The sequence below is a fragment of the Labeo rohita genome, chromosome 15, assembly GCF_022985175.1.
Source record: "Labeo rohita strain BAU-BD-2019 chromosome 15, IGBB_LRoh.1.0, whole genome shotgun sequence".
Taxonomy (NCBI): Eukaryota; Metazoa; Chordata; class Actinopteri; order Cypriniformes; family Cyprinidae; genus Labeo; species Labeo rohita.
In genome coordinates, this window is record NC_066883.1 from 1,864,792 (window position 1) to 1,882,845 (window position 18,054).

Consider the following 18,054-nt stretch of genomic DNA (forward strand, 5'->3'; position numbering starts at 1 on the left):
CACGGCAGAACACAACGCCATTGCGACTAGGCATTTGTGGATACTCTGTTATGCTTTTATGTTTTATTATATATATATATATATATATATATATATATATATATATATATATATATACACAAGCAACATGAAACCAGTTCTTCAAGATTCCCGAGGCCCCGCGGAATACTTCAGTTCGAACTGAACTTTCGATATTAGTGTTACCGCACAGACAGTGAGGTTTTTCTTTGTCTTAGCCTATATTTTGAGCGCGAAGTGGCATTTTGAGAGTAAATACGTGTTTTTTTCTTGACTCCAGCTCAGATATCGGTTATACTTATTGGTTTTGTTCATATGATGAAGTCTGTGTTGTGCGTTTTTATCACTGCCATGATCGCGCTACCGCCGGCCGAATGTCTCAAGAGGACCTATTATATTGGCATAAGAGAGGAAGACTGGAATTACGCACCGACCGGCCGAAACCTTATCAATGGGCGAAGTACTGAGCAAGATGAATAAGTAATTACACATTTTTACCAGTAACAGTAAAAGTAATAGGTCAAACATTTACATTACTCTGTTCATTTTAATGAACTAATAGGCAACTAAAAACCACGTATTTCTATACACTGTTAAAACGGATATGTTAAAAACAACACAACCTGTGTTATCTTAACACATCTGTGTGTCTAGTTAAGGACAACACATTGTCAGTTAATTTTAACTCAATCACTGTGTTATTCTTTTTAACACAGGTTGCTATTCTTAAAATATAAAACACACTGTGTCATAAATCACAATTTGGGTCAAAGATGTGCTAGTCTTATAAGAATGACACAAATTGTGTGATTTATGACACATTAGTGTGCTAAAAAAAATGTATTTGCTAAAAACAACACAACCTGTGTCTGTTGTGTTAATTAAATTTTAACACAGCCAGTGTGTTATTCTTCTTAACACAGGCAGTGTGTTATGTTATATATTTAACACACTAATGTGCCATAAATGACATAATGTGTATCATATAGCCTTAACATGTTCAAATGAATGCAGTGCAATTGTAATTGAGGTTTCAAATTTTAATACTGATTCGGGTAGATTCAAACCCCTGGAGACAGTCGGTCAGAACTGTATAATGACATCTAACTTGAAGAATTCACCCCAGACTCCAGAATCTTAGTAAATCGTTTACTGAAGGTAAAAGTTGTGGTTCTACAACAGAATACAAAAAGAATCTTACATGAGCAAATTATTAAATAACATTTACAAACAATTATCATGCAATAACAATCCTTTCGAGTATAAAATAAAATACAAACTAAGGCAATTTAACATCTGTGCAAATAATTACAGCAGTTATTCTAGGACAACCCACAAGATGGCGCTATTACTACACTAGACGTGACTGAGGCACGGGTTTAAGATATAGTAAACCGCGAGTTATTAGTCACGAAATAGCCAGTAGCAGTATTAACATTAAGTGACCTGACATCTGACGCACGGAAGCCATTGGCACATGCCACTGCTCAGTGACACGTCGAGTCAAAGTTTACAGTAACGGATGCGACTGTGAATGTGATGTGTGCCGATGGATTGTGTCACTTTGTCGCGGTACTGACTTAATTGCGACAACATCCTAAATAAAAAGCCTAGTTTATTTATTTATTTATTTTTCTTTTTTAAAAATAAATGTCAACGAAACGTAACTAAGTCAGTAATTTTTTTTCAAACAGGTCAGTTTGTGGCATATCTGTATTTGAGTGGTATGTGCACGCTGCAATGCATGCCGGCAGGTGGCAGTATAACTAAGTGCATTATTGCCACTGCACTGTAAAATCTAATTAGTTGGGCTTATTAAAAAAAAGCATGCAAACCGATTGCCTTAAAAAAACTAAGTAAAGTGAAATAAGAATAGTATGTTGTAGTGACAAATGCTTAGTATAGTTTACTTACACAGGAGCTCTAGTAACTAAAAAAGAACTGTAGGGGGTTAGGGTTAGGTTGATCATTTACTTTAGGCTTACACTTGACTTAGTATAGCTACTCACTGACTCCCAGAGTGCATTGCGGCATGAATAAATTATGCAATTGCTTTGTTTTACTGTTGTTGTTTTTATTTGCTAATTTTATTTACTGACTTGTGTCAGCAGTAACACAACAAAAAGAGAAAATAAAATAATATAATGGTTATTGTCACAATTCATAAAAATAAATAAAACTGAATTGTTACCATCGTTGTGATTCACATGCTGAATGTTGAAGTTTGTGACTTGAGCACATAATCACAAATATTAAAGGACTGTCTCAACCCAATAAAGTTTCTCAAGGTGTTTATGAAAAACAATAAAATTGTAAAAGATCATTAATAAATATAAAAAAATACATTAGCTAAAGAATTGGAAAGATTTAGCTAATTGAAATATCAGAACTTGAAGGTTACCTTCTAAAAGCAACCTCCTTATTACATTTCTTCCCTTGAAATCAAAAACTATGACTTCATGTTGCATTGCTGCATCAATAGGAATAAAATTATAATAAGAAAAGCAAAGTTCCAAGTGCCCAACCAAACAGAACATTAATCACTATAATGGTAAAAAAAAAAAAAAAAAATAAAAAATAAATAAATAAAATAAGACACACCAACAACATTTTACGAAAATCAACATCAATTTATGAAGTCAGCTTATGTGATGTTCTCTCAAATATATAGTTGTATTGAAACAACATTCAAGATGACTTTGGGAAATGAGTGAATGTAACAAGTGAATAACTGCAGATTAACAATTGCCACCTCAAAAAAAATTGCTTTTCTTCTTCTTCTGTTGTTATTTTGCAAATTAGCAACATATTAGTGCACTGCTGCCTCTCACTGGTTTATTAATGTCATTGGTTTCTTTGTGGCTACTTGAATATTTTAAGTAAGCGTCACTCAAAGTAGTAAGTAAACTGTTTTACTCGCTTGAAAGTAGCTGTAACTTAATAAAACCTAGTAAGTATAGCAACTAAGTAAAGATAACTAATTATATCTAAGTAAGGTAAACTATTGGATTTTACAGTGTGACATTTATGACATGCGCTGATGGATTGTGTCACTGAAAACTGTCCATTCTGGGAAACACACGGAATTAACCTATCATGGGTCACTATGAAAACCGCATTTACAGTCGCATCCCTTACTGTAAACTTTGATTTTGGTACCGACATCTAGTTGGCCAGAGCAATCTATCTCATCTATGGCTTTAACATTAAAAAAAAAAAAAAAATATATATATATATATATATATATATATATATATATATATATATAATTATGCAATAAGAAATGAAACAATGTTTTATTAACGTATTTGACAAAACATTCAAGCAAACAAAGGGACACAAGACAAATAAAAAGAAGCCTACGTTGTATTACAAATGAACTCCGCCATGTAATTAACAAGCTGGACAGAAACCAAAACTGTCATCAATTAAATACCTTAAGTGCGTGTGTTTCAGTCTACGTTTTACTCCGGCTGTCAGCGGCAGTGTCACCGGAGGAGTCGCAACACAGAGTGACATTCTGCGACTAATGTCAGTGACACTGACACAATCCATCGACACATGTCACACAAGCAAATACAAATGAATTTCGCCGCGATGAAAGGAATGCTGTGTTTGATAGAAGCGTGTAATAAATACAGTTCAGCAGTTAAGTGCTTGTGTTACACGGTTAAACTCCAGCTGACAGCGGCAGTGTCACTCGAGGTGCCACAGCGGTGACATGTTCCGCGAGAGTGACAGTGACACTGACACAATCCATCGGCACATGTCACAAGTGTCACTGGCACATGCCACTCTGCGGTGACACGTCACTGAAAACCGTAAGTGTCATGTCACTTAATGTTAAAACTGCCTCTCGAAATAGCTCGATATAACAATGACATATCTCACAGTAAACACTTGAAATGACTTGCATCAGCTATGATGAACATGAAAGCAAGCTTAACGGTGAAAAATTCAATATATAATGCCGTAAACACGCACATACATATGGCGCAATAGGGCTAAATGAGTCTCACTCGCGGCATGAAAACAATTGGCCCATTTAAATAAAGAACAACAAAATACATTTACTTTCTTTCTACGCACGCACAACTATATTACACCAGTAAGAATTAGGGATGTAACGGTATGAAAATTTCCTATCACGATAATAGTGACCAAAATGATCACGGTTATCAGCAATATCACGGTATTGTTAAAATGTGCTGGAAGTGTTCGAAAAGTACTCACACAAAAATCACTTCACCAAATTTTACATTTAAAAATCAACAAACAACATATAAAATGACTTTTCGTTTACCTAATCAGTAAAACAATAACAGTACCAATGTCCGGATTTTAACATAACTGATCGACAACATGACTGACAACCTATATGGCATGTTCAAATATCTAAAGTAAATGATCGAATAAAGCTTTGAAAACGTTTCATAAAAGGCAAACCTCACATTTCAGCCTTTAAATAAAGAAAAGAGTTAAGTCAAAATAATAACTGTTTAATAAATGATTATATGTTTTTTTTTTTTTTTTTTTTTTTTTTTTTTTTATCTGCTCCATGAATCTAGATAACTTATCTGATTTTTTTAAATGTGTAGAATCCACATAAGCTTGTTTTTCATCAACTGGTCAAAATATAGGCTACAGCAAGGGTATGACAATTCGGTCTGTTTTTTGGCCAGACAAAATCTGCACACAAGCTGAATGTAAATGTAAGTCTCTGTAAATCCACTGTATGACACTAGCAGTATTCCGATCAAAAACACTACTTTAGATGTTACATGGAGTAAAGATGATAACAAAATGACATCGAATCTTTTCTGAAGATAATTTCTGAAGAGGTACATTCTTATAATTAATTCATTCATATATTCGTTTTATTTGTATAATTCCCGATTTATGTTTCTGCCGGTGGGCAACCCCCAATTGCAAAGTGAAACGCACGGACTGCAAATACATTGTTACCAAATATACAAACACTTTTTCTATGAGGGTTGCGCTTCACTAAATAAAATGATTTAATAAATACCTGTTTATAATAAACACTTATTCGCGCGTACACAGGACAAAGTTTGAGGGCGCATTTGTAATATCTGAGGGAGCGAAGAGCCATGATCACTATATATTTGGGAGAGCAAGCCCGCTGCAATCCGAGAGATTCGTGCCGGCACCCTCTCGTATTACAATAATGCACTCTTTGCATTTGCTAATAAAATCCAAAAACCGCTTCAAATGAAGGATGAAAATGAGAATTGAGTTGTAAAAGCTGCAATCCATTTTTTCTTGCTTAAAATGAACGGAGACTATCTCGTGTTTTTCCGTGCGTGCTCGATCATTTCCGTGGGGATCGGCGCCAATGCCATTAGCACCCTTTTAAAACATCCCAGCTTTTCCGCCGTCTTTTCACACAGAACGAAACTACTCTGCGTGTCGTGCGCAAATGAGTCTGTTACTTAACTCTGCTTTATGCTGGACAGTATTTATTTATCATCGGTTATTCAAATTGTGGTAACTGAATACGGTTTTAATGATAATTAAAATATGAAACGGTAATACTAACCGTGGGGAATTTTATCATGATTTATCGTCAAACCGGTAATCGTTACATCCCTACAATGCAATGCAAAAAAAAAAATAAATAAATAAATAAATAAATAAAAAATAAAAAATCTGAGATTGTCATGATGGGAAGTTCTATAAAGAGTTGGGGGAAGTTATTTGGAGAATCTTCAGGGATTAACACTGATCACAGTTTATTTGGTCCCACAATATAGTGTTAAAGTAACATTAAAGCAGAGTTTCAACTCAATGAGAATGTTAACAAGCAGAATTACTGAAGGAAAGAGAAACAGGAAAAAAGAGAAGAGACGAACAGAAACACAAATACAACAAAATTACAGTCGCAGCCTTAGATGAAACCAACTGAAATAAAAGACATTCAGTCTCTCAAGATCTCAGCAGAGAATTAAACAACTCCACAAACAGCTTCACCAACTAAAGTTACTATTTAGAACAGAGGTTTAGATGTTGAATATTTCATGTTTACTTGTTCTGTAGTGTCTTGAATGACTGAGCTGATGAAAAGCTGGAATTTGTGGTTATATTTTATATATCAATATTGTTACATTAATTTTATATTATTGTTAAAAATATTGTTTAAATCAGATAAGTTGATGGATTTCAAAAATACTTTGCTCAAAACATTTTGAATACCAGTGTGATTTATATGCAAACATTCATCAAGAATCAGCATATGAATCTCAACGATGGTGACAATAAACAAAAAGCTTCATGCTGCAGTGCATTACAGCATGAATAAATTATGCACCTGAATTGTCTTTGTATTTTCTTTTATTCTAACAGTCTGCTTTACTTTTAGCTATTTTTGTTGTGATGTTTTAGTAATGTTTTGTAATGTTCAAAGATGTTTATCTGAATATTTTGTTGATTGCCACTATTGTTGAGATTCATATGCAGATTCTTCATGTCTATGTGTGCCTTAAACAAATTTTTTTTTGTTTGTAATAAGTGATGCTGGTGGAAAAAAAAAAAAAAAAAGAGGTACAAATTTGATAGCTTGTGGAGTGACGTGGGCAGCAGTGTGTTCAGATGATATTTAACACATATTGTGTTAGACACACTGTGTTGTTTCTCTCTCTCTTTCTTTCTTTGTACACATGATTGACTTAAAATTACACTAAATTTGTTAAAATGGCCATAACACAAAAATGTGTTAATTAACACATCCTTTTTGAGTGTATGTGGATAAAGCTTCTTGTAAATGTACATTAATAATATGATTTGATTGTATTGTGGATGTTACCGATTATTTAATTATCACGATAAACTTCTCTCCGTCTAAATCCTTCCCTTTAACAGACATGCATCGTTTTTTTTGTCAAATGGCCCTACATGGATAGGGAGTGTTTACAAAAAGGCTTTGTACAGACAGTACACAGATGAGTCCTATTCCACAGAGATACCTAAACCACATTGGCTCGGCTTCCTCGGACCCATTTTAAGGGCTGAGGTCGGTGATGTCATTGTGGTGCACATGAAGAACTTCGCAAGCAGACCTTATTCTCTCCACCCTCATGGAGTGTTCTATGAGAAGAATTCAGAAGGTTGGATATGCATTAATTAAATAAACTGTTAATTAAATGTTTTGGATGACCTTGGTACATCTTTGTTTTTATCCATGTAACAAATTAAAGCAACTTCAGTAGTTTTCAGATGTTCATTGTTTGTTTGTTTGTTTTTTTTTTTGTTTTTGTTTTTTCCATTAATTTATTTATGGTTGTTTGAGTTTAACTTTACAGTGTCTACTTCCTGCTTACTTCACTATCACTGTACAGGCCAAGTTACTGAATAGGCATTATTGTGTAAACATATGTTATTGCAGTTGGTCAAATCATAATATGACTCTTTGAGCATTAGACTGGAAAAGCTCTTTTGCTTTTACTCAAATTCATTACTGTGTATTTTAGGAGCGTTGTATCCTGATGGCACCACTGGTCGTGATAAGAGCGATGATGCGGTGGCTCCAGGTGAGAGCTGTCAAACCAGAGTACGCTCCTACTGAAGCAGATGCCAGCTGTCTCACCTGGATTTACCATTCACATGGAGATGCACCAAAAGACATTGCATCAGGACTAATAGGAGCTCTGCTCACCTGCAAACAAGGTAAAGTCCACACACAAGCCCTAATAAACTGTGTAGAATAAATTTAGTTTACATGCACACAGAAGATTGTACAGAATCTCACAGTACCAACTACTTCTTAGCATCAAGCACTCCTTCCTCCTAATCCTGATTATTTTTACTCTTATCAGTTATTTCTTTTTTTTTTTTTATTTTTTTTTTTTTTTTTGTTTTCTTAGGCACTCTGGACTCTAGACAAAAGCGTTCTGATGTGGATAAAGATTTAATTCTCATGTTCAGTGTCGTGGATGAGAACCTGAGCTGGTACTTGAAAGAGAATGTTGAAAAGTTCTGCTCTGATCCAGATAAAACAAAACAACTTATGTATGACGTAGATGAGGAGTTCAGAGAGTCCAACCTCATGCACTGTAAGTCTCAGGGTGTCTCAAACTTTTGCCTTATCCATACAGATAATGAGGAATCTTTTTTATCATAGAAAAAAAACCCTTTATGTAAAATGTTAACCATTTAAATTAAAGGAGAAGTCCACTTCCAAAACAAAGACTCACATATAATGTACTCAAATATTCTATATACTTCTAATAAAAGTTTGGTATCACGGCAAAGACTACTGCATCAGAACTGTAGCTTTGGTATTGGCAAATGCACAGCTACAGTAATGTCTGTACCCAAGGGTAATAGATTTTATAAAAGTAAGACCATACATTTCCATGTTATAATTTTTAGCTGATGACACTGATTTTTGGATACTGTACATTGCTCGAAAGTATCTTCTTGATTATGTTCCACTTTGGAACAAGGGCTTTCAGAAATGCTTAGTTTTCCTTTTCATATCCAAAGTTCTCTACACTGTAAAAGACCATCAAGGTTATTTGTGATTTTAATTTGTAAGTCTGATACTTTATTATTTAAACAAATAATAGGCAGAGTTATTGTTTTCTTTATGTATTTATTAATATATATTTAAGTTGGCTTGAGAAAGTCAACTTACTGATCTACTATTTAAGATTATTATTATTATTCTTTTTCTTCTGAGCCAAATTTCGGTAGAGCTTTCAAGCTAGAACCACCAAACTCGGCCCAGACCTTCAGACTGGTCTGACTCGGTGTGCTGTATCTTTTCTAACTGATCCGGCTTACGGTTTTCGTGAACCAGACTTTCAAAACCACCAAAAATCCCATAGACTTACATTGACGGAATGTTCAAATGAGCCAACACTCTTTAAACTCCAACTGACAAAATTCAAATCTAAACTCCCAGAATCCCTTGAGCCTTAATCAAGCTTCCCTTCTATGTTCTATTTCTAATCCATTTACACTCATTTAAGCTTCCACTCTAATATTTCTAATATTTCTAATCTATCTAGCAGTCTAAATCATGCTAGCAACACGCTAGTAACATGTTAATCATGCTAACATCATGCTAATAACTTTGCTAATCATGCTAGAAACATGCTAGCAACTTTGCTAATCATGCCAGAAACATGCTAGCGACATGCTAATCATGCTAGAAACATGTTAGCGACATGCTAATCATGTTAAAAACATGCTAGCAACTTTGCTAATCATGCTAGAAACATGCTAGCAACTTGCTAATCATGCTAGAAACATGCTAACCACATGCTAATCATGCTAACAACATACTATTACCTAGGCAATCATGCTATCAATATGCTAGTAACTTACTAATAATGGTAACAACATGCTAATCATGTTAGTAACATGCTAATCATGCTAGAAACATGCTAGCAACTTGCTAATCATGCTAAAAACATGCTAGCGAAATGCTAATCATGCTAGAAACATGCTAACCACATGCTAATCTTGCTAACAACATACTATTACCTAGGCAATCATGCTATCAATATGCTAGTAACTTACTAATCATGGTAACAACATGCTAATCATGTTAGTAACATGCTAATCATGTTAGAAACATACTAACAACATGCTAATTGTGCTAACAACATGCTAGTAACATGCTAATCATGCTAGCAACATGTTAACAACAAGCTAGTAACATGTTAGTCATGTTAAAAATATGCTAATCAGGCTAGAAACATGCTAATAACTTGCTAATCATGCTAACAACATTCTAGTAATTTGCAATTTATGCTAACAACATGCCAATCATGCTAACAACATTGTAATCAGCCTATAAAACTACAAGCAACAAGCTAATCATGCTAAAACATGTTAACAACATGTTAAATCATGTAAGCAATGTGTTAAATCATGTTAGATGCTTTCATACTTTAACAACTGCTTCAAACTTTCAGGCTAGGCTTTCTCAAGCCAACTTAAAGTTTGTTCTCAAACTTTACTCATCTAGTTTATTATAAAACTAATTTCATGTTCTTTATTTCTCAGTGTCACTTGTTGAGTTTGTTCTTATCTTTTTCCATTAGCAATCAATGGATATGTTTATGGAAATTTGCCTGCACTGAAGGTGTGTGTCGGACGTCCTGTGTCTTGGCATCTCTTCGGCATTGGTAATGAGGTGGACATTCATTCGGCTTATTTCCATGGACACACCCTCATGGATCGCATGCACCGCACAGATGTTCTTAGTCTGTTTCCTGCCACTTCTGTCACTGCAACAATGATCCCCAGAACAGAAGGAAAATGGTTGTTAAGTTGCCAAGTCAATGATCATGTACACTGTAAAATCCAATAGTTTACCTTACTTAGATATAATTAGTTATCTTTACTTAGTTGCTATACTTACTAGGTTTTATTAAGTTACAGCTACTTTCAAGCGAGTAAAACAGTTTACTTACTACTTTGAGTGACGCTTACTTAAAATATTCAAGTAGCCACAAAGAAACCAATGACATTAATAAACCAGTGAGAGGCAGCAGTGCACTAATATGTTGCTAATTTGCAAAATAACAACAGAAGAAGAAGAAAAGCAATTTTTTTTTGAGGTGGCAATTGTTAATCTGCAGTTATTTTTCACTAGTTACATTCACTCATTTCCCAAAGTCATCTTGAATGTTGTTTCAATACAACTATATATTTGAGAGAACATCACATAAACTGACTTCATAAATTGATGTTGATTTTCGTAAAATGTTGTTGGTGTGTCTTATTTTATTTATTTATTTTTTTTACTTACCATTATAGTGATTAATGTTCCGTTTGGTTGGGCACTTGGAACTTTGCTTTTCTTATTATAATTTTCTTCCTATTGATGCAGCAATGCAACATGAAGTCATAGTTTTTGATTTCAAGGGAAGAAAAGTAATAAGTAGGTTGCTTTTGGAAGGTAACCTTCAAGTTCTGATATTTTGATCAGCTAAATCTTTCCAATTCCTTAGCTAATGTATTCTTTAGATTTATTAATGATCTTTTATAATTTTATTAGTTCTTCATAAACACCTTGAGAAACTTCATTGGATTGAGAGAGTCCTTAAATATTTGTGATAATGTGCTCAAGTCACAAACTTCAACATTCAGCATGTGAATCACAACGATGGTAACAATTCAATTTTATTTATTTTTATTAATTGTGACAATAACCATTATATTATTTTATTTTCTCTTTTTGTTGTGTTACTGCTGACACAAGTCAGTAAATAAAATTAGCAAATAAAAACAACAACAGTAAAACAAAGCAATTGCATAATTTATTCATGCCGCAATGCACTCTGGGAGTCAGTGAGTAGCTTTACTAAGTCAAGTGTAAGCCTAAAGTAAATGATCAAGTACCCCCTACAGTTCTTTTTTAGTTACTAGAGCTCCCGTGTAAGTAAACTATACTAAGCATTTGTCACTACAACATACTATTCTTATTTCACTTTACTTAGTTTTTTTAAGGCAATCGGTTTGCATGCTTTTTTTAAGTAAGCCCAACTAATTAGATTTTACAGTGTACAAGGTAAAAACTGATCTATTGACTTTGTGTGAAGTCTAATATTTGCTCCTAGATGTTTGGATGCATTGTTTTTGTCTCTAATCAGTGTACAATCACTTTCATTTTTGATTTGTAGCTTGGCACAGAGCTCATTTTTTACGCTTGTTGTAATTCCTACTCTGAAAAAGAAAAGTCATCATGTCATACCAACAATTTGAATCCATAAATGTAACTTGTCAGGATCATTTCCATTATTCTAAACTGAATTCATTTTTCAGAGCTTGAACTCTGTTATCTTTATCAGTAATCATATTCAGTAGTTCAAAAAAACTGATTAACTGATTAGCACTACTTATAATGTTTTCTTTGGCTTTTCTTAAGTTTACCTAAGGGAAGCAACTAGAATTACAATTTCAAGATATCTGAATCTCTCTCTGTTCTTGTGAGCAGCAGGTATGCAGAGTTTCTATGAGGTCTTGGCCTGTGGGTCCTCAGCCTCTCCAACAGAGACCCCTGGCAAAGAGAGGCATTTCTACATCGCTGCTGAGGAGATGGTCTGGTACTACGCCCCTTCAGGGGTGAACTACATGACAGATGCAAGCCTTACTGATGACAGGTAAAAGTTTATTTAGAATGTATGTAATTAATGTAAATATTACATATAAATGCTGCTGTGGGTCTATTATTATCCCTCATTCATACGTAAGTTTACTTTATGTTTCCTGGTGTCTTTCTTTTTCTGCAGTGACTCTGAATCGTACTTTAGTCGTGATGGTGGTAAACTGGGTGGAAAATACCTGAAGGCCAGATACATTTCATACACCGATGATACATTTACTACCAAAACACATATTGCGGGCTCAGATGTGCATCTTGGAATTCTGGGTAAAATCCTCACTTGTGTCTTACATGTTTATGAATGCTGATATGTCTTTGATAATATTTTAATGTTGGCATGAAACAAAATTTGCGCTTACGTGAATGGCTTAACTGCAATGTAGCTTTGCAAATGTCATCAAAGAGGATTCAGTCATTTCACAGGAGTAGCACAATTTGATTAAAAATTAAGGAGGTCAAAAAATTTGGGGGGGAAAAAAAGGTTAATAATTATGGTTAATAATTTCAAATGTGGTTAATTTGATTTCCTGTCAACTTTAAAGTTCCTGAATAAGAAGTGTAGTAATATGCCCTAGTGGTAATGCCATGCTGTGATGTATGAATGCTTTCAGTTTTATTCATGTAGTTTAATTGATTGATTTTTTTTCTATACTCTTCACCCACTCTCTCCCCAGGTCCCGTCATCAGAGCAGAGGCTGGTGATGTTATCATTGTGACATTCCATAACAGAGCTACACGTGACTACAGCATTCAGCCACATGGTTTACATTATGAAAAGGCCTATGAAGGAGCGAAGTATCAGGATGGTAAGTCATATACAACTACAGGTAGACACATATATACACATAGATCTTCAATCTAGGAGCTCTAAATAGGGTGAAAGAAAAGTAGGGGGGCATTCATTTAACAAAGCTTAAGAACCATTGCTTTATGCCTTTGTTAACAATTTAATTTGGAAACTGAATATCAATGAACAGAATAATATTTGATAACTCCATACACACACACTACATAACATTTGGAAACAATATGATAATATAAAGCAAGTCTTGAAAGTAGACAGCATAAGTCTAAGTTGTAAGTCAAAAGTCAAAAGATTTTAGATTCTTTTTCTTTTATTTATTTTGCTTGTCTCCTCCACAGGTACTCAGAAACCTGGTGTCTCTGTGGCTCCTGGTGAAAAGTTTGTCTATCGTTGGAGAGTAATTGAAGGTCCCTCCAGCAGTGATCCTGCTTGTCTTTCATACTTGTACTATTCTGCTGTTGATCCTGTTCGGGACACTAACTCTCGGGTTTATTTGGGGCCCATACAAGTGTGCAAGAAAGGTGTTCTCGATGGAAGTGGCCATCAGGTAACAAACACACAAAGACCACAGACAATATGGTTCTTTTCACAAACAAAGTTTAAAGTAGGGCTTAAAAAGGAAGGATTGTTTTGTTTCAGTGAAAAGGGATTGCTTGATTGTTAACCTCAACTTATCAAGATTTGTTGTTGTAACGGGACTCTTCAAAGGCATGATAGATCCAAATGCGAGCTTTATTGAACAGATCGTAGTCAGACAGGCAAGGTCGATCTCCAACAAACAGTGATATCCAGGGCAAACCAATAGCGTAATCCAGTAAACAGGCAGAACGTCAAAATACCAGTGAGCAGTCCAAAGTAACAAATGAACAAGGCAATGAAACTAGACAAAACTATGGCAATGGAAACAAGGCAAAACTATGACTATGAAACAAAACGATAACTGTGGAAATAACAAAAACAAGGCAATGAAACAGAGAAAACACTTGGTAGAGTCCGCACAGCCAAAACAATACTTTGCAATGCCTGTTTGGCATGGCCTTCCTTATATGGCTGCCAAACAGAAAGTAACCATAGAAGCAGCAGAGGGAGCGGTAACAGTCAGTCCATAGGTAAGGGCTCCCTCTGCTGGCGTGGCATTACAGAATCCCCCCCTCTAGGAGTGACTCCTGGCACTCAGGCAACAACAGTCCAGGAGGGTGGGGGAACAGAGGCAAAACAGGGGGAGCAGTGGCAGACAGTGAAACACTGGAGCAGAAGTCCACCATGGTAGATTCTGAGGAGCCTGGAGCCATGGCGGAGCAGGGAGCCATGGTGGGGCAGGCAGAGCAGGCAGAACAGGGAGTCATGGCGGGGCAGGCAGAGCAGACAAGAGCAAAGATACCCACAGTGGAACAAATGACATCCATAGCAGAGCAGACAGTTCATGATTGCCCTCCTTGGCCATGACATGACGGGCAGAGAATTCATGATTGGCCTCCTGGGCCGTTACATGGCAGGGAGACAGTTCAGAGGTGGCCTCCATGACTGTGACAGGACGGGCAGAGAGTTCATAGGAGGACGCCGCCCCCTTAGGACGTTCTGCAGCAGGAGCCACCACCTCCGAGGGCATTGGCGCAGACTCATGGTCAGACGAGATCTCTGGAGTAGACTCATGGACAGATGAGACAGTGAGTTCATGAATGGACACCGCCTCTTTGAGAGGTTCTACATCGTACGCTGACACCTCTGGAGGCATTGGCGCAAATTCGTCGACAAGAGAGGCCTCTGGCACAGACTCGTGGACAGACGAGGCCTCAGGAGCAGACTTGTGGTCAGATGAGGCCTCTGGAGCAGACTTGTGGTCAGACAAGGCCTCTGAAGCAGGCTCATGGACAGACGAGGACTCAGGAGTGTAGTGTGTAGCCCACACGCTCAAGATGGCGACCGGCATTACAGGTAGCACAGTAGACAGTGGGATGCCTGCCGGTTTTGAGGGTGTGGAGGTTGTGGGCATGTGGCTTGGGAGCATGGGCTCTGGGTGGCTTGGGAGATGAGACGAGACCTGGCGAGGCTTTGGAAGGACGGCTAAGACATGACAAGGCTCTGGGATGTCAGCTGATACATAACGAGGCTCTAGGAGGTCAGCTGAGATGTGACGAGGCTCTAGAGGATCAGCTGAGACGTGACATGGTCTTGGAAGGTCAGACGGGACCTGGCAAGTTTCTATACCAGCAGCCATGTCGTGAAGAGGCTCTGTTAGGAGCGCAGCTGTGTCTTGACAGGATTCAGAAAGGTCTGTCTTGACTTGACTTGACTCAGGGAGGTCTGCCGTGACTTGACTTGACTGAGGGAGGTCGGCCGTGACTTGACTCGACACGTGAAGAACAGCTGTGACTTGACCTGGCTCGTGAATACCAGCTGTGACTTGACTTGGCTCATGAAGGTCACCTGTGACTTGACTTGGCTCATGAAGGTCAGCTGTGACTTGACTTGGCTCAGGAAGATCAGCTGAGGCTTGACTTGACTCGGGAACAACAGCAGTAACTTGACTTGGCTCATGAAGATCTGCTGTAACTTGGCTTGGCTCATGAAGATCAACTGTGGCTTGACTTGGCTCAGGAACAACAGCAGTAACTTGACTTGGCTCATGAAGATCTGCTGTAACTTGGCTTGGCTCATGGAGATCAGCTGTGGTTTGGCTTAACATAGACAACCCAGCTGTAACTTGACTTGACTCAGGAACAAACACTGTAACATGACTTGACTCCGGAACAACAGCTGTAACTTGGCTTGACTCAGGAACAACAGCTATAACGTGGCTTGACTCAGGAACAACAGCTGTAACGTGGCTTGACTCAGGGACAACAGCTGTAACTTGACTTGACTCAGGAACAACAGCTGTGACTTGGCTTTACTCATGAAGAACAGCTGTGACTTGACTTGATTCATGAATAACAGCTGTACCTTGACTTGGCACTGAAAGTGCTTTTCTGACTTGACAGATTCTGGAAGGGTGGCCATGAGCGGTGCAGACTCTGGAAGGGCAGCCATGACAGGTGCAGACTCTAGAAGGGCGGCCATGAAAGGTGCAGACTCTGGAAGGGCGGGCATGGCGTGAGCAGGCCCTGGAGCGGTGGGCATGGTGTGAGCAGGCCCTGGAGCAGCAGGCATGGCGTGTGCAGGCTGTGGCTTGGCAGACGTGATGAGTGCAGGCTGTGGCTTGGCAGATGTGACGAGTGCAGGCTGTGGCTTGGCAGACATGACGTGAGAGGGCTCTGGCTTGGAAGACATGACTTGAGTGGGCTTTGGCTTGGCGGACATGACGTGAACAGGCCTTGGCTTGGTGGACATGACGTGAGCAGGCTTTGGTTTGATGGGTATAGCGTGAACAGGCTTTGGCTTGGCAGGCTTGGCATGAGAGGTCTCTGGCTTACTTGAGATGACGTGAGCAGGCTTGGCAGGCATGGCATGAGAGGGCTCTGGCATAATGGTAACAATACCGGACATGACATGTAGGCTCTTTGGTGTGGCAGATACTGGAGGATGGCAGAGCCACTCAGAAGCAATGCAAAGTCAATTTAACGTACCAGAGACCAATGAGGGTGATGACCTGGCATTCTACTTGAAATGTCCTTACTCAATCCAAAGTAAAAAATGTCCTTAAGGAAACTTTCCTTAAAGTCCACCAAGTGACATAGTTCACAAAAGTCCATAACATACTGCTCAATAGGCCGGTTACCTTGACGGAGTTGAACGAGGCGTGATGCTGGATCCATGGTGATCTGTGTTCCAAAAGCTGCTGGATCTGTAGTAGGCGAAGTATTCTGTTACGGGACTCTTCAAAGGCATGATAGATCCAAATGCGAGCTTTATTGAACAGATCGTAGTCAGACAGGCAAGGTCGATCTCCAACAAACAGTGATATCCAGAGCAAACCAATAGCATAATCCAGTAAACAGGCAGAACGTCAAAATACCAGTGAGCAGTCCAAAGTAACAAATGAACAAGGCAATGAAACTAGACAAAACTATGGCAATGGAAACAAGGCAAAACTATGACTATGAAACAAAACGATAACTGTGGAAATAACAAAAACAAGGCAATGAAACAGAGAAAACACTTGGTAGAGTCCGCACAGCCAAAACAATACTTTGCAACGCCTGTTTGGCATGGCCCTCCTTATATGGCTGCCAAACAGGAAGTAACCATAGAAGCAGCAGAGGGAGCGGTAACAGTCAGTCCATAGGTAAGGGCTCCCTCTGCTGGCGTGGCATTACAGTTGTATATGGGCTGTTTTTTATTATTGGGTAACAGGGGTGACCTAAAATAAGCAGTCACTCAGTTGGAGGTAGAAAGTTAGTGCCAAAATGTCAGTTTGTAGTTATTAATAAACTCCTTAAATTAAAGGGGGGAAAAATCAGGATTGATTGTTTGAAGAATGCAGTCAACACTGCAGTTTGTGGAAAAAGTGAGAAGTCATATTTAGTTTTCTTTACAATATTAGTTTAAGCAGTAAATAATAATAGGGTTGTGCACAACACAGCTACATATTGTATTTTGTTAATTACATTTATTTAATAGTTATCTATATTTTTTCACTACAGTGAATCAAATATTGATTTAATAGATTATGCAAAAATGCTAATATTATAAAATGATTTTTAATACTGTTGCAAGGGTCAGTTCAAAACCCCAGTTTAATGGCTGTTATTCATATATTGAATGTTTGAAACTAGTAACTCAAACTAGTATCTTATATATGTTATGTTCAATTTCTAATAGGTATCATAACAAACAGTGAGATTTATGCTTCTAATGCTTTTTAAAAATTCCAGTGAAAATGAATATAATGGCTTATATGTTTTTTTGTGTGTGCTGTTTTTCCATCTTGTGGGTGTGTCTCTTAAGTATGCCAACAAAATTCAGCATGAGTTTTTTCTGCTGTTCTCTGTGATGGATGAGAATGAAAACTGGTATCTGGAAAAGAACATTGAAGAGTTTGGCAGCAGTGATTTAAGTGTCCCAGCTAATGAAGAGTTTCAGGAGAGCAATAAGATGCACGGTATGTGTTTGTGTTTTAATCTCACAAGCATGTACATTTACTTCCACACTTTTC

At 37.5% G+C, this 18,054-nt stretch overlaps 1 protein-coding gene across 1 annotated transcript in view; it reads left to right on the top strand.

The window, feature by feature from the left end:
- Positions 1–304: 304 nt before the first annotated feature.
- The window catches only part of hephl1a (hephaestin-like 1a), a 30,144-nt gene continuing 12,394 nt past the window's right edge, over positions 305–18,054 (top strand). The window contains 11 exon segments of the mRNA XM_051129326.1: positions 305–518; positions 6,898–7,142; positions 7,506–7,572; positions 7,574–7,701; positions 7,899–8,087; positions 10,089–10,343; positions 11,987–12,152; positions 12,282–12,421; positions 12,829–12,960; positions 13,298–13,506; positions 17,847–18,000. Of these exon segments, the coding sequence (XP_050985283.1) occupies positions 334–518; positions 6,898–7,142; positions 7,506–7,572; positions 7,574–7,701; positions 7,899–8,087; positions 10,089–10,343; positions 11,987–12,152; positions 12,282–12,421; positions 12,829–12,960; positions 13,298–13,506; positions 17,847–18,000 (1,870 nt within the window). The 5' untranslated portion in view covers positions 305–333.